This window comes from Ammospiza caudacuta, chromosome 3, assembly GCF_027887145.1.
Source record: "Ammospiza caudacuta isolate bAmmCau1 chromosome 3, bAmmCau1.pri, whole genome shotgun sequence".
Taxonomy (NCBI): domain Eukaryota; kingdom Metazoa; phylum Chordata; class Aves; order Passeriformes; family Passerellidae; genus Ammospiza; species Ammospiza caudacuta.
The window spans coordinates 22,617,983-22,640,055 of record NC_080595.1 but is presented as its reverse complement, the minus strand read 5'-3'; the positions used below and the strand labels follow the sequence as shown (position 1 = coordinate 22,640,055).

Sequence of the window (22,073 nt, the reverse complement as noted above, 5' to 3'; positions counted from 1 at the left end):
CATTCAGCAGGGAGGGAAGAGGAACAGCTTTAACCTTAGAAATGCCAAACAACACGGCAGAAATAACCTCATGGACTTGGGTTAATTACAAAGCACATATGGTTCATTCAGAAGAAAAAAAATTCAGCAGAGTTCAGCAGCAAAAATACATGTACCAAACTCACTTCACCTGCCTTAATAGCAGCCTTCTGACCTCTTAGCTGCTTTTGTAGAAAGGGTGGAAGAGAAACTAAGCTTAATATCCCTCAGATATGCCTCTCTGACAAGAACCAAGGCTTCTGCAAATTCTGAAGGGTAAAAGTCTTTGACAGTCTATCAGTTAATCTGTCCTTTTTGGAAAGGAAGCATCTCAAATTTAAATTTCCTTATGTGTCTGACTCAGGAAAGACCCACACTGGTTTTAACTTGCCTGCCAGACAGTTCTTTCACCTGACAGAAATGGAAATAACTGCATCTGATCTGGCCTCTCTCAGCTGTTTCTTACCAAGCAACAAAGAACAATTTAGTTACAGCTGTAAGAGGGAAGGTTCAATTAGACTAGAAAAGAAAATAAAAAATATTTTGATAGTGGTTAATGAGATCATTCACTATGACAGCCTTCACTCACTATGTACGTCTATCCAATCAGTATCACTAAGCACTCTCAAGCAGAATTTAACTGCGCAAAACCATGAATTTAATTTTTTAAAATATTTGAAACTAAACAGAAATGCTTACCTATACTAGCATGGTCAACAATCGTATCCACATCTTGCAAACCCCATTTCTTATAAGCTAATGGTGGAGGTTGAACATTCTCATTGCCAGATGCTGCAGCTGACAAAAGTCGATAAAGCACAAAAAAATTTCTACTGAGTCAAAGACAAAGGAATAACATAACAGAGAGGGAAAAAAAACACTTGGTGCAATCTGAAGACACAAAATAACCTAGTTTTAAGTTAACATGCATTAGAATATCTGTTAAACTGGCCTTCTGAAATACTTACCATCATCAAATTAAAACATTTTAAAAAATTACCTGAAGAAAACTGCACAATATTCCATCATAAATACATTTTGTACTTGCAGACAGTGTATTTACTAGCTATTATGGTATAATACGCTGTACAATTTTAAAAAGCTACTACAATTGATTTCTGTGGGCATGTTTAAGTGGAAACTTCTCCACCTGAGTACCTGCAAAGTCAGAACACTCACTAGATATGTAACAGTGGGAGGTAAGAACAGTGGTAAGACTAAACCAGTGAGTGTCACTTTCAAAGTATCTATTACCTCAAATAGAGATGATCAAGAATAAAGGAAGATACAGCACTCCAGCTGCAGACATTGCAACAAGCTTTGAGTCCTTCTCAACACCATCCTTGTGCCATCTATCACACAGTACTGTCACATAATTCTCCTCTACCCCCTGGAAACTGAGCTTGTTTCCAAATCAGAGTTATGAACAGGCACTGTACTAAAGGAACGGAATCTAAGTCTGCACAATCAAACAAGGTATGAAAAGCTCTTAGACATGAACACAAAGACCATGGACCACCACTGCCATCATCCCAACATTATCACTTCCCATAAAGTCTTTCTTGGGAAGAAGAACATTCCACTGACAGTGGCATGCTAAGAAGCACCTCAGCAGTATGCAGTGGCTTAATGCCAGTGGGCAGCTGACCACCACACAGCAGCTCACTCACTCCCTCCTAGTGGGATGGAGAAGAGAGTCAGAAGAGTAAAAGTGAGAACACTTGTGGGTTGAGATAAAGACAGCATGCAAACAAAGCAAAAAAATAAAATTTCTTCACTACTTCACATCAGCAGGCAGGTATTTAGCTACTTCCATGAATGCAGGGCTTTATCATACATAACAGTTGCTTGAGAAGTCAAATGCCATAACTGAAGATTCGCCCTTCCTCCTTTTCTTTTCCCAGCTTTTATTTCCAGGAGCATCATCATATGGCACAGAATATCTCTTTGGTCAGTTGGGGTCAGCTGAACCAGCTGGGTCCCTCCCAGTTTCTGGGAATCCCCAGCCTGCTCACTGTCAGGGCATTGTGAAAAACAAACAAAGCCTTGACACTGAGTAAGCACTGTCCCACAGCAGCTAAAACATCAGCATGCTATCAGTGCTGTTCTCATCACAAATCCAAAACACAGCCCCATACCAGCTACTAGAAAAAAAATTATCTCAGCCAAACCGGCGTACAGTATTACGGTGAACATGTAGAAGACAGTCAATACTACTTGGACAACTTCGGCTCTGGGAACATTTTCTGTAAAGGAAGAAACATCCCTGAATGCAGTAGGTGTCAATGTACCAATGAAGAAGCAAGGAAGATCTAAATTCCACCCTAATTTTATATTTAATCTAAGTAAATTTCCTAAAAACAAAAGAACTATTAACAGATTGAAAAATAAACATTTCCCCTTACACGTACCTCTTGCTACCTGATTGCGACACGCACGAAGGGACTGGAAGAGGCTGAAGCCATCAATTGTCACAATTGCTGCTGGGTACAAGATACTTAGTTCCTCATTCTGGGGAAAAAATGAGAAAAAGGAGACAAAAAATAGATCACTGCTACTGTTAAAACAGCTTATTTTCTGACTTTTTATACTATTAACTACACAAAATGAGGATTACATCCAGAGAGTTCATATCGAACAAGCCACAGGCAACTAAGGAAAAACTACAGAAATTTAGTATTAAACTCTTCCAAAAATCATTTTAGCCATATAATTTTCTACTTTTATTTTCTTTTAATAATTTGTTTGCTTAATATATCTAATGGCTTAGGAAGAAAATACATAAGTTACAGCAGCTTTTAAAGGCGACAGAAAAACAGGTTCATCTAGAATGTAAGTATTATAGTTTTAGGAAGCCAAATTCTGAAACTGGATTAATGCCTGCCTTAATTACCACTTGGGCACATAAATGCTAATCTGGTGATACAAATTCAAGAGTCAAATTCCTTAATGCTTTTGTATTTCAAAACTGCTCCCAAAAATGTCACACTAAATCATGTACAAAGTATTTGTACAAAGAAAACTTGGAAATTTCAGTGATTTTGTTCATTTTCCACATAAACTTGCCAACTCAGCCAAAAGTAAAGAAAGCTGCCTTCTTTACTAAATAGTCTGAGTTCTGCAGAGCCTTTTCTGCAGGAAATACTCATAATGACATGCAGGTTCCTAGCCCTATAAATATTTTTTAATTTCTAGCTAGTTTCTGTGAAATATTTAAGTTCTTACGAATGAGTATGAATAGCTCTTGGCATCTGTCAAGTTACATATTTTTCCCTTCATGAATGCATTACCATGTTTTTTGCACATAAATGAATAAATAGAAAATGAATGAAGTATTCCTTTGCAAACAGAGAAAAATAGAACAAATCTATAGAGCTAATACTCCAAAAAACATTCTGAATCCTCAAACTAGACAGGTATGAATACATCTAGAATAAGAAATCAAGGGTCTCCTGTTCTAAAGAATTGTCCATCCCATCAAAAACTGATAAAGGACACAGAGGATTCACAGAGAATACTCCCTTCCATACCCCATAACACTGGCACTTTGCTTTTGAAATAATCTGACAAAACCTGTTCTGTGACACCAGGATGCCTGGGAATTTCATAGGTTCTGCACTTTAGCTGTAGGACAGGATCTTCATTCAAAAGCTGTGCAAGGAGCAGTACTCCACTCTAGAAAGGAAAGGATAAGAAGTATGAACATTTCTGTCCCTTTTCTTGGGGAAGGCAAAAAAGCAGTATCTGCAGGGACCAAAGTTTAAAACACCCAGATGTTTATGCCAAGAGCTCCCTGGTCCTGTCCTGCTGAGAAACGCACCTCAGTGTAAAATCGAACGTAACCAGAGGTGAAGCCAACCACGATGCAAGTCCAGTCAGGACGGCCTGTGGAGCTCCTGTTTCACAAAGATACACTCAAGTTAAAAACAAATGCCATTCCAAGCCAGAGATATAAAAAAGTGTCATGTAAGGACACTAGTGATGCATATACATCCTTACCTCTTCTGACTTGCCAGTGGAATACACAATACGCTACTCACACATTCACTAGAAACAGAAACACAAAATTAGTGGCTTTCCCTTGCAGGGAAATTTTACTCCACTCAAGAGGTCTTGCCATGTCAGCACTTTGAAAGTTTTAATAATTTATTAATGCAGCACACCATATATCAAATTCACAATAAGAATCAAAAAAAGTCCCTTCATTTTAAAGACATTTTCAGTTACAAGTTCAGGAATGCCCAAACAGACTTTTTGTAACTTGTTAATGCTGTTTTTCATAAATTACAGACTGATTATTCTGTCACTGTCACTGTTCAGAACATTCAAGCTGAATTTCATGTGCCTAAAGGTAAATTATTTCTTCTGATATATAATGATATGTCATAAAACCCACTTTTTTTTAAAGAGCTAACTGAACCATAAATATCAAAACAAATTTTTGAAAAATGCAATTAGGTAGATTTTATATACCCTGCCTTTCAGTGCCTTATAATTTGAGAGCATTTGAATATGGTCTTCCCAGTTAATGCAGTAACTGAGCATGCTCAATGACAGGCAAAGCATGCAGAAGGCAAGCAGATGAGCCGGTCAGAGTATCTCAATTCAGAAGTTATTTCACTGTTACCATGATGCAAAGTTTTACACTGTCTGGGGAAACAGAAGCAGCACAAAGGTTTTATGAGACAGCATAGAATTCAAGATGATTTCCCAAACAGCACTTCCAGCTGTACATAAATGCCAGCAGTACTGTTTATTATTTACATTCCAGGTCACCTCCATTTCCCAAAGAGTGACTAAATAAGCAGGGTAGACAATCAGAGAAGGAAAGCTTTCTAAATGCAAGGCTGAGATGAATTGCAAGTTCATTACATCCTCAAAGCAACATTAAATATCTGAGTGACATCTCATCCTGCAATAGCAAAGCTTAGCCACTACAGAACATTCTCAGCTAAAGGCAACTTTGGGGAAAGGAAAAAAAATTACAACCAAAAAGCCAACCAAAACCAGTCAAGTCTTTTGACAATTGGACAGTAATTAACATATTATACTAACACCTCCACAGAATAATAAATCAAAATGTATTGAATATAAGTGCCCCTATCTAAACAGAGCTACCTGTTTCATAGCTACCTGTTTCAGGGCTGTAACATTAGTAAAAAACAAACCCTTAAATGATTTTTTTTTTTAATTTTAACAAAAAATGTCAGGTGAATTTCAAATGCATAGCAACAGCAGTTTTATAAAAGGATTATGATTTTTACAGATTGGAGAAAAGCTGAAGTCAACACCTCCTGCACCAAACAGAAGGGTGAAGGCATTAGGGAGTATGTTCAAAAGCAGACAGCAACTCAAGGCTGCAAATGTAACCAGCAAAGTTCAAAATCTTATTCCATATGGGAGATTCAAAAAAGCATCTGTCTGGTTATTTGAAGACAGATGAAGGAAAAATATTGTATAAATACCAAATGTATGACCAAAGCAAATTTTCCAAGTCCCTAAGTGACTTAGAGCCCAAAATCATATTTTGATCAGAGAGTTGACTTAATGCTTGTTTGAATGAGGTTTTGAAAATGAAGAGCAGTATTTCTAGAACAACTTCATACATTTCCAGCTGAACATTCCCTAAGAAAATTTCATGTCTACTATAAAAGATTTTTCAAAAAGTACTTTTTTTTTTCCCTTCTAGAACAAGAACTTAGAAAAAGCATGTGTAAATTACACACAAATACACTGATTTGCAGAGAACCATTCTTTTAATTTTTAAGAACTTGTCCTGTGATACCATGCAATACACAGGAGTGAGCTTTGCAGATACTGCTTCTCATGAACCATGTTACTCTATTTGTTTCCAACACTAATATACATAAAACCACAAATGCACTCAGATGAAAGGAAAAAGAGAACAAGTAAAAAGCAGGTTACAAATTGTTAAACATGAAAATAACATCTTAATCACAGCTGCATTTCAACACTTACCCTTCTTCAACATTCAAAGAGCCACTCCAGCCAACAGCATATTGCATTTCTTCCTTTCCCTTGTCACTGTGCTTCCATTTAGCTGCCATGAAAGATAAAGACACCAGCTATAAAACTCCAATGTTTTGCATCTCACAAACATAGTTCTATTTTTATTTTTTCTCTTTGGTACAACACATCCTACCACACTCAGATTAAGTGCCAATTACAAACCTTGAAGAGCATAAAAGTAAAAATATAGTCTTAGTGACTTTTCTAAAGGACTCATATGTTTTCTTAGAAATTTACATGGAATAAGACACTAAAATTTTGAAATATCTAGTTTTGTTTAAAAATATTCATACAGTAATCCATCAAATTTTAAAAGGTTCAATTCAGGAAACAGGGATCCTTCAGAAAGAAGTATTAAGCAAGGAAAAACTTCTGGGAACACTACTGAACATGAGCTACAATGAATAGAAAATTTTAACTGCCAAAAAGAACATAAATACCCATATTAAATCTGACAATATTTAATCATTGCATCATAATTCAGGGTTAGAAGACACCATACTTTGTTATTCACAGGGTGCTGTTACAGCTGGCATTTGATTGTTGAATCATCTCCCAGGTGTCAATGGACATCCAAAACTAAGTTAGTGCTGTGTGCCATTTGTCTGACACCTAAAACCTGAGGCACAGGGACACTTCTGCCCAGTGGGGGACAGTTGTCACTGTAAAGTTCATCAGAGGCATTCATTAATCCATTCTCCAGCGATTTAAATCACTTTTTAAGCTTGATCCAATAAGAACTTAATGAGGTGTACTGCTGTTTTTCCAGTTTTGATGACAAATTAGCAACAGGTCTACAGCAGGTTTGGAATAGACAGCTTTGCAGGGAATGCAAAGCAGTATGACAATTCAATACAATCTGCCCAACTACGCAAATCTGAGTTTCAACACTCTGATTTTTTGTTTTAAAATGCTATAATTGTCCCCATATCAGGATGTTTCCCTTCATCTTCCTCACATCACCCACTGCAGCCATCAAAAGACCAGAACCCCAAACAACAGCACATCTATAAACAGCAGTTGGCTGAGCAGTGTTCATACATTACTAGTGATACCTTTAAAAGTTCCCAGAGCCCTACTTTAGAGTAAAATACAAAGCCACCCATTGTTTAAGATGGTATTCAAGAATTTTCTGTCAAAGGTGGAATTTCAAGAATATTCACATTAATACTCCTTTCCAAGAGGGATACTGGCTTAGGTAATTTTTTAAGGAAAAAGAAAAGTAAGGTCAAGCATTTTCTAATGGCTAAAACCAAAACTTTAGTTTTTCTTACTGAGAAAAATTAATGTCAATGTCTCTGAGCATTTTAAAACAACTAGGTAGTTATAACACATATGCATTTCATGTGACAAAACAGTTTCCACAGATCAAAACACAGCTGAAAAGTACAGACAAAGCAACTTACTTCGCAAGCAGCACCTAGAAAATGCATGACGTGTACTATAAAACACTTCAAAATTCTTGAAGGTATGACTTGGGGGATAAACAGAAGAGAGTGGGGCAAACAAATACTGCTTTGGTTACTATAAAGTGTCCTAGCATAAGCACTCAGTGGAACGGATACTTACGCACTAAGAAGACGGCTTTCTGTTCATTAGCTATTACCATCAGGTCATTGGTTGGTGACAAGGACAACACACAGTCCTGAAGCCAGAAATTTCGCTGGTTCTTGGAATTAGACTCCTCTTCTTCCTACAGGTAAAGCTTTAGTCAATGGATGCAACAATTTTTAGACACAGCAGAACTTGCAAGACCGATGAGAACAATGGGGCTTGCCCTCCATAGCAGCACTGAATGGACTTTTTATTACTGACCACATCACTTCAGCTCCAACTTGCATGAAAAGCCCTGAGAAATGCATCAGTCTTGCACTAATTCTGTGTTTACAACAGAAAACAAAGAAGTACTCATCACTCACTCTACCCAAAATCATCTTTATTTAGAGAGACACAAGGAAAATGAGATCTTAAGTTTTAAAATCATTGGTTAGAAAGTGGAGAGAATCTCTTTAGTTATTCTCATTACAATCCATACTCAAAATGAAGAATTTTTCCAAGCCTATACATTGATCAGCATTAAGCAAATACATGCACATATGAAGAAGGTTACTAAGCTGGTATTCACATGGCACCAGGTATCAGGTGCCTTTCCACAAAGTAACTCCACAAGGAAACAATTACAAACTAAATGGTGCCAAGTTTTAAGGGTATCATGATGGGTAAGTAAAAATTTAGATCCCATCCTCATGTATAAGAGCAATAAAATTCTATCTTTTTTCCTTGGGGCAATGAGCCAAATATTTTATTGTGGCACAAACAAAGTAGCTCCTGCTAATAATAGTTCAAAGTGAGGCAGTAACAGCCTTGGGGTGTACTGCTGCAAAGTCTCAGAGTTGATACTCCTGGTTAGTTAGATTCATCCTCTTATCCAATCACAACAACACGCTTTTCCTTGTCCACAGACTATTTCCACTTCCATATCCAACCCTAGCTCTGCAAAATGTTACTCCATCCTCTAATATCTCAAAGCAGCTATGCACAAATTAAAAAACCCAACAACTTCAGTGAGATAATTTTCTGATTCATTCTATTTATTGTGTTACAGAAAAGTTGCAACTGCTTGAAAATCTGTAAATTTACTCCCAGAAGAAAAAAATAAACACCAAACTGTAGGAAGAATTTGCATATCATGCTCTTAATCAGCTATTCATTGTATTTATTTCCTTGTATAAGCTTGTACCATAAAAATGCTTATTTTGCACATAGAAATACCCTGTGTATCCATGATAAAGTCTGCATTAGCACACTACAAGCATTGCTAACTACTGTTGTCCACACCATCTTCTAATTTGTGTAAGAGAACCTATTTTCATGTTATTTCTGTCTGTTGATGGATGCCAAATTCTTTAGCAACAATTTCCCCCTATTTACTGGCATTTTTCAAGACTTTACAAAAAGGCAATGAAGTTATCTGAGATATTAATGACAATTTGAACTCCTTGTGACAGAGATAAATGTGTCGTGCAAAAACACATAAGCAAAAGCCAAAGAAAAAAGCCTTGCACTAATTTTTAATGTCACGGTTTTCAGACTGAGGAAAAAGAAACAGAAATTAAAGGCTTGTTGGAAGATTAAAAGGAACTACAACATTATTTCAGGCAGAAAATTTAAAATTATCTGTAAGCATGAACAAAGAACTTGAAATACAAAGATATAAAACATGACTATCCCATATTAGCTACAAAAACAAGATAAGGATTAAAACAGGAAAGGCACTGAACTTGTCAAAACAAACTTAAAGGTGAAAGAATTATTAAAAATCTGCATTTAAGAAAAGACATCATCATTCCTACAAAACAACTAATCTGATCCATAAAAGGACACCTTATAAAAAACCCAGAATTTTTTTTAATTTTCAATGCCTTCTCAGAAACTGCTATGTTCCATGAAATAGATACTTGTCCAGGGAACAAGTAATTCCAAGAAACAATGAATCTTTCACCAAGCATAATGCAAATCAAGAGTTAAAAGCTTAAACAAGGGAATTGATTGTTATATTTTACCAGTAATTCTCATGCATTTTGCTGTGTGTTCAGACACACAGACTCCTGTATGTATTTGCTCCTACACAGAACAACCTCTTTGCTGTGTATGATAGCAAACCCTTTCTGAAGTTTGGCCTGGAATCACTGGTAACTTTAGAGGAAAATTTGCTAGTAGAGGATGCAAGAAAGATGCAAATCACCTGGCAGAAAAGTGTGACATTTTAAAGAAAGAGTGAAAAATTGAACTATTTCAGTTTAGAAATGCCTGCTGGTTCTATCAAATTACAACAAAAGTAGAAAATAAAGTATTTGTTCCACTCATTCAGGAAGCTATAAACATTACAGCACATCTAAGAAAAGATGTGGCCTGAGAAACACACTCATTTCATGACAATTATAGTTCAGCTGAGTACCCATCCTATTTAAAAGGTTTTAAACCCTGCCATCCCTGACAGTGTCAGTGATTCATCCCTGGGAGACATCATGCTCATTTCAATTTGTCTGTCACCTTAGCTGACAAATCTGTTTCTCTGCTGAATAGTCACAAGGATACTGTCCAACAGCTTGGGCATCCTTCCTACACACTGAGAAAAAGACAGCAGATAAAGGGTTTGCTAGCAAGGTGAGGTCTGGATTCCTCAGAGCTCTTAGAGGGAATTAATCAAGTAATTCTGTTGGGATGATTCATTCAGGTGCACAGGATTTCTACAAGCAGCCTCACTGACATCTCATCAAGTCAGCTGGAGTTGGAAGGCTCAGCCTTACAAACAGTTAACAGACCAGCCCTGCTGCTCTCAGTAGAATGAGCTGTGCAGAGGAATGTTTTTCCCCCTTCAAAGAGCAACTGTGCTATTCCATCCCACATAAGTAGTTTAAACCCTTCTGCAGCACCATCCACACATCACAACATAAAAGGAGCACTAGTGATCCTTAGGAGGATGTCTATGCCACTAATTCATTATTTAGGATTTTTTGATTTATATTCATTCATGATTTACTGCCATGCCCTACTGTTTCTGACTAGCTACAGGACAAAAAGGATGCTCTCAGGTGCAGCAGCACAGAAAAATGTGTGTATACTTTGGTCAGAAAAGCCCTACAGAACACAAGAACATGAGCAATTATCACAATAGGTAACATCCAAGTTATATTTAGAAAAAAACTATAGACCAAGGGACAAACAAGAAGCCACATTTGAAACACAAGTCAAGACCTTTTTTGCCCAGATGAGTTACATAGGAGGAAAAAACCAAAACACCACACACACAAACCAATGCAAAAGTCCTCTATAATAGGGAAATTAGCAATAAATACATATACACACATACATACACATGAACTTACAGGTTCTTGTAGTTCTGCTTCATCCCAGGCTCCCCAGCCACCATCTTCCCAGCTTGTTGATTTGCCTGCTTTAAGTAAAAAGAGACTTGTCACAGGAATACAGCATAGGCAACAAAATGATCATTTTCCATTCCCCACTAATGCATTACAACTTTTTTATGACAGATACTAAAGCAGTTCTGCTGAAAGAACCCTGAAGTGTCTTATTTTTCTGTATTTTATTTACTTCCATTTCTGACACTATGGAAGCATATTAACAGGAGATGTACCCAAGATACAAAAGGGAACAATGTTACAGGGAAATTCATCTGTGACCACAATATATCTGAGTCCAGAAAAATGTACATCCCACCAGCAAAGCAAAAGCTGAAGGTTTGGCCTCCAATGAGAAAATGAGAAGAGGGATCTTGGTCATTCACATCTTTGCATGATAACAGAGAGGAAAATTTATGAGACACTGATCAGTTTCAATTATGTCATTCAGAAACCTCAGAGTAAGCAAAAGCTCACAAAATACCTCAAACACCTAAGAAAACAGAGATTAATAGAGACAGGCCTACTTCTTTAGTTGTAAGAGTGAATGTGGAAGTTCTCTTTTTCACCTAAAAATACAGAACTTGAAATAAATTGAAAAGCCACAGGCATTTAATACTAGCAGATGTACAATTCTCAGACACTATCACCCCTGGGACCCTCAATAAATCAACAAACATCACTGTAGTTCAGTAGAAAAGCCAAGGACTGACTTCCATCCAAGCACGCATAGAGTGAAAACAGAAGCAGTAATGTCAACTCCAAGAGTTTTCCAAGGATTTCTTTCAAGCTTTTCCATTAACTGTTGTCATGGCAAATTTGACCTTAAGAAGAAGCTTAAGCACATTGTCTCAAATGAGTTTAAATTTAATTCTAAGCAAGCAAGATTCTGCCATTCTGGATGGCCAAACAGTACAGACAAGAAAGTTTGTATCAAGAACAAATTTATTTGGTCTAAAAACTCGTAGTTCTATTACCACCAAGCAAGGAAAGGCTGAACAACAAAACAGAAATCTGCAATCCCTCTGTTTAGCTAGATTTTAAATCTTCTGTATGGCTAATGAAGACAAAAGCCTTTGAAAAAAAAAATTTACATTTAAGACAGACTTTTCCCCAATGCTGTCGAGAAGGTATTTTAGGAGCATGTAGAAGACAAAATGCCCACTACATTTTACCTCTGTAAAATGCAAAGGTCTGTACCATCTGCAAAATGGGCAAGCCAAGCAGTTTTACTGCATCATCATCAATGTAAATATAACTGCACCACTATTTCAGACACCACTATATAAGCAACAAGCTTCCAAGGGTCACACTCATCTTGCATTTGAGGTTGAAAATTTTTGCAGTGTACAAACATATAAAGGAAAATTATGGCAAATACTGTTGAATATAGTAACCACAAGAAGAAAACAGCAGCTAACTTCAGTGTTTAGATTAAGATTGCTAATAAAACTACTTCTGTTTGCATTTTATCTAAAAATGTTTTTAAAAAAATCTTCCTATAAAATTCATGGAGGAAAGAAATCTGTCCATGTGCCATGGTTCAGAGAGAAACAGAACCATATCTAAGAAACACAGCTCGGACCAATGTCTTCCCTGCAGCACAGAGCAGACCAACCTTCCTGAGAAACCTCAGCCACTTCAATTCTGAGACCGAACACCCACAAAATAAAACTGCAGCTGCGAGGATTCTTGCTGCCTCTGCGAATAGCCACAATTTTGTGGTAGCTGTTATTATGCTGTGATGACACTGGATAAATGAAAAAAGAGGGGAAAATGATGTAATGGTGAGTCATCATAGCACTGACGAAACTGCCGAGATCTTTTGGAACTGTGTGTGGCCTGACTGCAAAGCCAGCACCCTCTCCAGCTCGCATGCGTTCACAAGCCTGCTCCCTCATATCTATCCTCCTCCTTGGACAGATCACCCCAGGATGTGCCATCACTTCTATTTATCAAGGCCTGCACCCATCTTGCCTTCCTTCCACAGACTGTTTCTTATTTAAGAAGAAATGAAATTAAAATTGTTTTCTTATTTTGACGTTTCACCTATGTGATGAGTATGAAGCAAGGCATTAAACAACAGACAACAATCCCTGGAACAATGGACAGAGGAGACACTGTCATAAAGTAACTCAAAGCACCAGTTATTCATCTGTGCCAAAGACTTATAAAGTATTCCACGAAGGCTGCCAGCTTGCACAGCCTTTCCCACCCATCAGCACTTGATTAGGGTGGCCAAGTCAGAGCTCAAGTCCACATGGTCCAAGTTCTGTTATGATGAAGATTTTAAGAAATTATCCCCCACCATTTCCTTTAGTAACATCACAGATCAGAACTAGCAACTGTGGAACACAACACATTGTCTAGTAACCAACACTTAAGCAAGCCCTAAACAGTTACAACATGATCATTTTTTCCAGACCCTCTTCAGGAAAAAAAAATTTAAAAATAAACAAATTTTCTTGCACAAATCTTTATTTCCATTCAACTCTATCTCTGACTAGTAACAGATGTCTTATAAACAGTTCTCCTTACTTGGATAAAGCAGCAGCAATATTCCAGATTTTCCTTTACTATGGAGATTGCAAAACTAAAAGCTCATCTGCTGGATTTACACAAACCACTTAATTCTTTAATTTGGAGCATATAGCATCAGCACATATGAAACTTAAGAGCTGGTTTAAATGCTGTACATGTGCAACACTGGTGTTAAAACATAAGAGAATTCATTTAAGCACATTTATCATTAAACATAATACCTACAAGAACAATTTTTACCTACAAGAACAATTTTTACCTATAAGCATGTTTTTTTTAAAGATAAGAACAGAGGAGAGAGAAAAAAAAAATCACAACAGATTGAGACAACTGAGGTCTAATTGGCATTTAACAGGTCAAATTCAATATGAAAGACGTTTTTACTCACTTCCCAAATTACAGAACAGATATCTGAGCACAGAGAACTACCAGTGCCCTTCTTTCCAGAGCAGAACAGGACCTAGGGCAGGCAGCTGAAGCCTTTCCTTCCAGCTCTCACATTCACATTCAAAATCCATGCAGGAGGTTACTGGAGGATGTCCTTGGACACATGCAATGAAGTCCCATCCATGCTTTATGAATATAAAACATTATTAGGTAATAGTGCAAAAAATTATTGCTTAACTGTGAGAGTTGCAGGTTTTCTTCCATGCATGTTTACTGCAATTCTGATACCACTGGATTGCATAATTACGAAAGAAACAGAAGCAGTTTCTTTTCTCTTCAGGCCAAGGAATTTTAGAAACAGCTTAGAATCTTCTTGCTACTCAGGAATCATAGAGCATTTATTCCCAAAGAGCACTCCTCCAACGTGAGGACTGATAAATACATAAGGCTATTTTGCCAACATTTCAAGGAAGCCTCTCTTAAGACTAGTTTTATATTTGCTCCCTCTTCTGACTTCAGACATCCTTAAGTGGGGGAAAAAACCCCAAAAGCACAACTAAATTAGTCTTCTAAACACAGAAATAATCACTTGAGCATTTTTTTCCTTAAGGAGGTCCCAATTGCTTTTGACAAAGTGAAAAATGACTAAATGACGAAATTTAAAATAATCCAGGAACTACGTAATTTTTTTTTAAAGTAATAGTACAAAGTTCCATGGCTTACAGTCATAACTTAACCCCAAAACCAAATTTTGAAATACCAGAGGGAAAAAAAAAACAAAGGCCATAGGAGACAAATTAAACAGATTACACACAAAACATAGTATTCCATACTTTTTCTCAGATGCAGGCAATGCCTCAAGTTAGAGCAAGAAAGAATGAAAGCCATGCTATAAAGGAGGTGTTAAAGCAGCAAAAAAACTCTGGTGAGAGGGTAATTCAGGTGAAGTACTCTGACAGCATTTTGTCAGGTATGCTGAGAGCATGTCATTTACTCTTCCCCATATCTGAGATGTATTAACTGCTACAGATGCAACCCAATTCATGCAGAGTGCCTATTTTAATGACCCTTTACAGGAAAACTGAAAGAAAGAAATACTAAACATAAATACTACAACCTGGAAAGCGAGAATCTGATTAAAGAGGCAATGAAAAAGAGCTTGTAAGAAGAGTATTCAACAGGAATATAACTGATTCAATAAGACTGATATGGAAGCAGTTAACAACAACCCTAATGCTAAATGCAGTCTAGAATTTCATTTTGTAATGTATTTTTTTCTTTGTAACCTTGTTGGCAACTCTGAAATAAAAAGCCTGGTCTTCTGTATTTCTGAACTAAATCAGCTGATCCAGATAAAAGCAAAGTGTACAAGTCCAAAGACGTTTTTTAGAGGAACTGGGCTGAAACGCACTTTTCAGACTGCTGTCAATGTAACAAGGCAGGATTTTTGGAAAGAAGCTTCTCTGATAGGCCTAAGCCACCACTCCTACTGCAAAAAGAAGCAGCAAAGTGACACCTTGTAGCTCTGAGGAAGCCCTCAGGTCAGGGGATCAATTTTTTTCTTCCCCTGAATAAGAACAAACTCACTAATATAAATGGAGATATCATTGCTTGGGAACTCTCAAGGTCAAGTTTGGGTTTGTTGGCTTTTTTCTTTATTAATTTCATTCAGGTAACGGGAGATAAACACACCTGGGAACTAAAAATATCTGCACATACAAAAGCACTGATTTTTCTGATTCATCTTAACACCCCCACAGTTTATCTAGCAGCAGTTCTACCTGGCTATGTCACCGAACTGCTGTCATCAAGCTTACAAAATGTTTTAAAACACAGTTTGAGTTGTGAGTGTACTAGAAGAACAGAGACACACATTGCTCTAAATAAATTATAGTTAAATTCTTCAATTTATAAAGATTGTAGGAAATTTTATCTGTCTTGCTCTACTTTTTACCCTGTTCAGGTAAATATCCATTAATTAATTTCTGAATGCTAAAATTCTCTCATGCCTGCAAAGCTTTATCACATATTGCAATTAAGATGGATTTTTCATTCGTATGCATGCCTTTATTTTAGACAGCTTTATAAGAAAGTTAACTGTTACAGCTGTTTCCTGATCCAGCCAACAGCAGCCCAGAACCTCTTCAACACAGCAAGATGTCAAATTAAATGTGGTGCAAACACTTCCTATTCCCAGTACTTGCTCAGTTAGAACAGCAGTTTTCAGAGCCACTTAGACACCACAGAGGATTTGTGCCTCATTAGCAGCATTACTTTTCCCAAGACTCTTAAATTCTCATACTTATTTAAGTCCTCCTCATTAAAATATGAAAAAGCACTCCAACCTTTATTTTCCTAAAGAATAAAGATATAGCAACTCCATATGAAGTATCTTTAACCAGCTCACTCCGTAACACCAGGTTTATTTACTTAAAGCACGTGAGCCAAGATCCAATGCAACACCTGTTATTTTATTCCTATATTGACAATAAAAAGTAGCTATATTTTGCTTCATGGCAGATCAATGGTCAGCTCAAGCAGTCTGTGAACATTTCTTACATTATTCCAGCATGGCATCAGTGGCAATTTTAACAGATGATTGCATAACACAAGCATGAAGCACACGAACCCTCTCTTCCCGTGTTTACTGAGTGAGCAGGATACAGGCACCTGCAGAAGTGACTTCATACAAAGCTCAGAGGAGAAGGAGGGTAGCTTTATTTTCCTCCCAGTTTACCAGACAAGTGCATCCTTTGCACAAACAAGACAACCTATTGGGCTACAGGAAAAACTTAAGTGAAGTTGTAGTTGATAGGATGCTTTCCTTCATCTTGTTCTACTGTAGAATGTGTTTAAATGCTTACCTGTACAAAGAAAGGGAAAAAAACCCAAGTCCCCTTGTAATAAAAATCCAGCTTTTTTTACTTACCTACACCTGTATTTTTAATATATGCAACACTTTGCTAAGCCTTTCAAGTTAAATTTGAAATTGACAACCTAGATTAGCTTTGACAACCTAGATTAGCTTTTATGTAAATGAAATATACTGTTTTAAATACAAGATGACAAGTTACAGTTTTTTTACTCAGAGAAATCTAACTTCAAAACTGGATTAAAGTCACAGTATCACATCATGATTGAGAAATGTTATATTGCCTGCATTTTCTGAGGCAAGCAAATGCTCTTAAAATGTTACTGATTTTATAACAATAACCCTAAATTTTATTACAGCAAATACACTCACAGAAAATACTTTGTTTAGTTCTGTTAGACATCAAACATGGCCAAAGTTAAAACAGCATTAGAAACTTCTTTGCCCTATAACTAAGAAACAAAAAAAGACAAGGCCTACAGCCTCCACTAAAAACCCTAAACCCCACACATTGAAGATTCCAGAGGCATCTGTTCAAAAACACTTGTTATCCAAACCTGACAGGAACTCTTGAAAATTCTACTAACACTTGAAACATTAAGTTATGACTAAAATAATTTGTTAACTCAAACGTGCTTTGTTATATAAAAATATTTAATACATATCTATTTCCCTAAGGTAGACATCATTTGTAACTACAGCCTTAATATATTAGCAAGAGTTTTCACACAAATGAAGCTTAGCTTTAAAAACAAGAAAGCAGATGAAAGGTTCTCATTGTCAGGTAAAAAAAAAATACTTAAGGGTTTTGACAGGTGCTTGATAGTATTTATGTAATTGTTTGCATAAAAATCAGCACCATTTAAGTTGAGAACTAAAGTTTGATTAGAAAGCAAATTAACATCTTCTTGTTGAACTTATTAGCAAAAAAACCCCTAGAACTTATTTTTTTCCCTGTAGAGCAAAAAATATAAAATATAAATATTTTAAACATGCAACCTTATTAAACTACTGTTTTAAAGCAGTACATTCTGTCAACAGAAGAGCTTTTAGCAAAGCATTCCCAGATAAAAAGCACAATTTACTCACTTCTAATTTAAGATACCAAGGCAAGTTGGAGCAGCACTTCCCCCTTGTCAAACACAAATACATCAAGAATTTCTGCTTCAAAAATCACTAAGTTACAATCTTATGCCTAAACCACTCTAGGAACTTTCACTTGCTGACATTTATACTTATTTTTCCTTAACAATGAAAACAGCTGGGGTAGCAAAAAATTACAGGCATAAATCCAAAAGATTTCAATGAATCTAAATGAGTATTATTTTGAAAAACACTCACTTCTTCTTCAATGACTGAATAAGCAAATATAAAAATAGTCCAGAAGACAGCCAACTCATTAAAATGGAACAGCAGCCATGCATCTTCTTTGCTTCTATTATTTTGGTAGTTTTACAACATACTAAACATTTTCTCTTTATGGCTGCCACTCAATAAATCCACTTCAATAAAATAGCCAAGTTTTTTTACACAAACACCTCTCATACATCATCAAATAAGAGAAAAAAAATTAATTTCTTTCAACGCCTACTTTTAGAAACACAAACACATTCCAATCCTCTGCTTTTAGCTTCAGAATTCAAGAGACACTAACCACAGCCTTCTGCTTCAGAATCCTTCCTTTAGATACAAATGATAGAAAAGAAAAGCCATGGGGAACTTGTTATGCATTTTTCAAAAACTTTTTGTTTTGAACTTTTGTTTTGTTGGAGTTACAAAACAAGCAGCAGCAGAAAACTGTTTTCTACCAAAAGTTTTAGTGGCAAAATTAATTAGCTGAACATATAATGTACTTTTAAAGGTTTTCAACAATTGTTGTGTCATCTTTTTAACAAGGCCTGTAGTTACAGGATAAGGACCAATGGCTTTAAAAGGGGAATGGATTTATATCGTATATTATGAAGTTTTATTTTTTAATAATAAAGAAGATGAGGAACTATAACAGGTTGCTCAGAGAAGCTGTGGATGCCCCATCTCTGGAAGTGCTCAAAGACAGGCTGGACAGCGTTTTGAGCAGCCTGGTCTGGTGAAAAGTGTCCCTGCCCATGGCAGGGAGGTTGGACTAGATTAACTTTAAAGGTCAGTCCAAACACAAACCATCCTATGGCCTCCCCTCTTCTAATTCCCCCACAGGCACTTTAGACTTATAAAATAAGCACCTCCATGTTTTTTCTTAAAGCTCTGTCCATTGCTGTGAGCATTATTTACAAGCATCCTCATTAACCTCTTCAAACACTTTCCTTCCCTACTGTTGCCAGAAACCAAAAAACATCACCCAGATATAGTTTGTGTATTTTGGGGAGTTTACATCTATATACACACAGTATACAGTTAACACAGTATGCAATAACAAATACAAGAAACAGTGTTTTAATTCCTTGTGGATTCTAGCCGGGTCATGGATCTGTTGAAAACGCAGTTTCTGCGTCAGGCAGCTCAGCCTGCACTGCCTCACACAGCATAAACCTGGTCCACAACTTCAGGCTGGAACTGCTTTAGGATTCGTTGTCTTTTAACTTAAGCTGCCAAGCTAAACCTTCAGTACACTTTCAGCACGTTCCGCGGTCCTAGATAGCCTCGCATGCACAACGTGTGTTGTCTTTAGGAGAGCGCCTTCAGGCAGGCGCACTCCCAGCAACAAACACACAAACTTTAGAAGTTTGGGGCACGCAAGGTCAGCAGCCAAAGAACTTCACCTCCACTCTACGGGATAAGGAGAGACGCCTGCGAGCAGCTGCGCACCTGAAACTTGGGGACGCCAGGACAGTCTGCCTGTGCAGGTGGAGATGTGGCAGCTATGGCGAGACACCCACCCTGCGCCACAGGAGCGACCCCGAGCACTCGGATAACACGGCCCCCGCCAGCGGCGCCGAGCGAGCGCAGGGCCCGCAGGGACGGACGGACAGACAGTCAGCCCCGCGGCCGGACGGGCCCCGCGGGGGCGGCGGGCACAGCCCCGCACCGGGGGCCGGACTCACCGCTCTCCTTGCCAGCCGCGGCACTGCCCTGGCGGCGGTGCGGGCTCAGGAAGTCGCGGGCCAACTCCAGGTCCTGGAAGTGGGCGAAGGGGACCAGGACGCAGGACATGCTCCCGCTGCCGGTACAGCCGCCGCCACCACCGCCCAACCCGGAAACGCTCGGCCACTTCCCTCCGGCCCGGCGCGGCCCCGCGCACGGCGCATGCGCCACGGGGGCGGGCCCGAAGGGGCGGTGCCGAGGGGCAGCGCTGAGGGCGCTGCTCCCCAGGGTGCGCCATTGCGGTGTGCGATCGCGCTTTCTGGGACGCGTTTCCTCCGACGTCCCACCTAAGCTTCCCTTGGCGCAGCTTGAGGCTATTTAATCATGTCGGGTGCGCTATTGCGGTGTGTGATCGCGCTCTCTGGGACGCGTTTCCTCCGACGTCCCACCTAAGCTTCCCTTGGCGCAGCTTGAGGCTGTTTAATCTTGTCCTGTCTAGCTGCCTGGGAAAAAAGTGCCATCGCCCACCATTCCACAAGCTCCTCTCAAGTGGCTGTAGAGAGCTATGAGATCATCCCTGAACATCTTTCTTTCCACGCTAAACAACCCCAACTCCCTCAGCTGGATTTTACCATCTAGACCTAATATTGAACCAGCACAGCCCAAAACCCCCATGTTACTTCGATGAATAGAAAACACCTTTTATGGACAGGGTTCCTTTCAGTCTTGATGGCTCTTGCAAATACAAAGCTTTTATTTAGATTTAATGTCAACCCATTTCTATTCCTTCTCTGAACACTGCAGCATCTGAGAGGCAGCAGCAGTTATGATGATTGAGATTTGCTGTGAAGTGACATTGGTACAATGCTGACAGCTGACCTGCAGCCTCCAAAACCTCCTCTTCACATAAGGAGAAAAAAGAATGTGTGGGAAGAACACCAAGGGATGTTTTCAGGACCCTGAGAAAATACAAATTCCCCTATGCATAAGAATTGACAAATTTTTAATGGATCTTACTTGACTAGCCATTTTATGTGTACACAAACACATATATATATGTATATGAGAACTCTTCCTTGTTTTCTCACAGGACTCTTTTGTGTGATAGATAGCAATGTGTGTCTTATGTAGCTAAAAGCAGATATAACTGAGAAAAGCAGAAATAACTGAGAAAGTCCAAGTTATTCTGCAAGTTTGGTTTGTGGTCTAGGTCTTCTACGTGGTCCTTAAATACCTTCTAAGATGAAGTAAAAACAAATTTTTACTCACAGAAGTTTCATGCCAAATGGGCTCTAGCTGGATTGCCCTAAAGGCAGAGACTACAACAGGTTATCAAGGCCAGAAAATCTCTTGTGAGATATGCAAAGAAACTGGCTTTAATTTACCCTGACAACTTTTTAATGTCTTGAGCTGTTCTCTTTTGTTGTAGTGATGTGCTGGTTTAAAACCTAGCGGGAAAGTTAACCCCACTGAACTGCATCTCCTCCTCCACCCTCTTCCAACAAGCAACAAAACACTAGCAGGAATCACAATTTTACTGAAAAGCTTGTAATAAATGCAGTACCAATAAAAGAGGGCACAAAAGAGGCAATACCCACAAGAGGGTATTCAGCATGGAACAAACAAAAACACTTCCTGAAGAGAGAGAGCCTGGCATTGTTTCTTGTTGGTATCTTTAATATAATTGCTTTGATACAGTGCACTTTATTACCCTGTACTATACACTACTAGTAGTTTTAACTTTTGTATTAGTTAAGATCTTTCATCTACTAATATGTCATAATGAATAATTCATTCTATATAAAATATACCTGAGGTGGCAGTAGTGGGACTCTGCAGTGGCCATGGTGGCTTTATCTGGGTGCTGAGCAGCCACATGGTCCCAGCCCCTTCCACAAGCCTGGCAAAAAGATGAGGAGCTTTCTGCTTCCAGGACCCCAGATTTCCTGCTAATACCACGGCCCCCCAGTGAGCTAGGTGGTATTGAATTAGAGAGTGCTAGACACTCCATCTGTCTTTTCCTCTGTACCCAGGACAAGTAATCAGGGCTCAGTAATTTTGCCCTTGGCAACTACAAGAACATTTTATGTTTACATTTCAAATCTGTGGCTCCTCAGGCAATACACAGGTTAGACTTGAATTTATGCAGATGAATAATCCTGTGGTTATTCAATAGAGAGTTGTTCAATCCTGTTTTTCTGAACAAGCATAGAATTAAATGATGTGGAGTAATATGAAGGATCCTCTTCAAAAACAAGGTCACAGTGTGGGAAAAGTTGGGACAA

The 22,073-nt window shown here is 38.2% G+C and overlaps 1 protein-coding gene across 2 annotated transcripts in view; it reads right to left on the bottom strand.

Moving 5' to 3' along the window:
* The window catches only part of RAB3GAP2 (RAB3 GTPase activating non-catalytic protein subunit 2), a 43,251-nt gene extending 23,299 nt beyond the window's left edge, over positions 1 to 19,952 (bottom strand). Inside the window, exons 1-9 of one of the 2 annotated variants that reach the window (XM_058800938.1) lie at positions 19,809 to 19,952; positions 10,938 to 11,002; positions 7,618 to 7,741; positions 5,998 to 6,079; positions 4,018 to 4,065; positions 3,839 to 3,914; positions 3,592 to 3,693; positions 2,430 to 2,529; positions 718 to 816 (exon numbers count right to left, since the gene is read on the bottom strand). In XM_058800938.1, coding sequence (XP_058656921.1) covers positions 718 to 816; positions 2,430 to 2,529; positions 3,592 to 3,693; positions 3,839 to 3,914; positions 4,018 to 4,065; positions 5,998 to 6,079; positions 7,618 to 7,741; positions 10,938 to 11,002; positions 19,809 to 19,917 — 805 coding nt within the window. In that variant the 5' untranslated portion in view covers positions 19,918 to 19,952. Of the gene's footprint in view, positions 1 to 717; positions 817 to 2,429; positions 2,530 to 3,591; positions 3,694 to 3,838; positions 3,915 to 4,017; positions 4,066 to 5,997; positions 6,080 to 7,617; positions 7,742 to 10,937; positions 11,006 to 19,808 lie in introns of both variants that reach the window. The other variant, XM_058800937.1, reaches the window with a different exon arrangement.
* Positions 19,953 to 22,073: the final 2,121 nt, after the last annotated feature.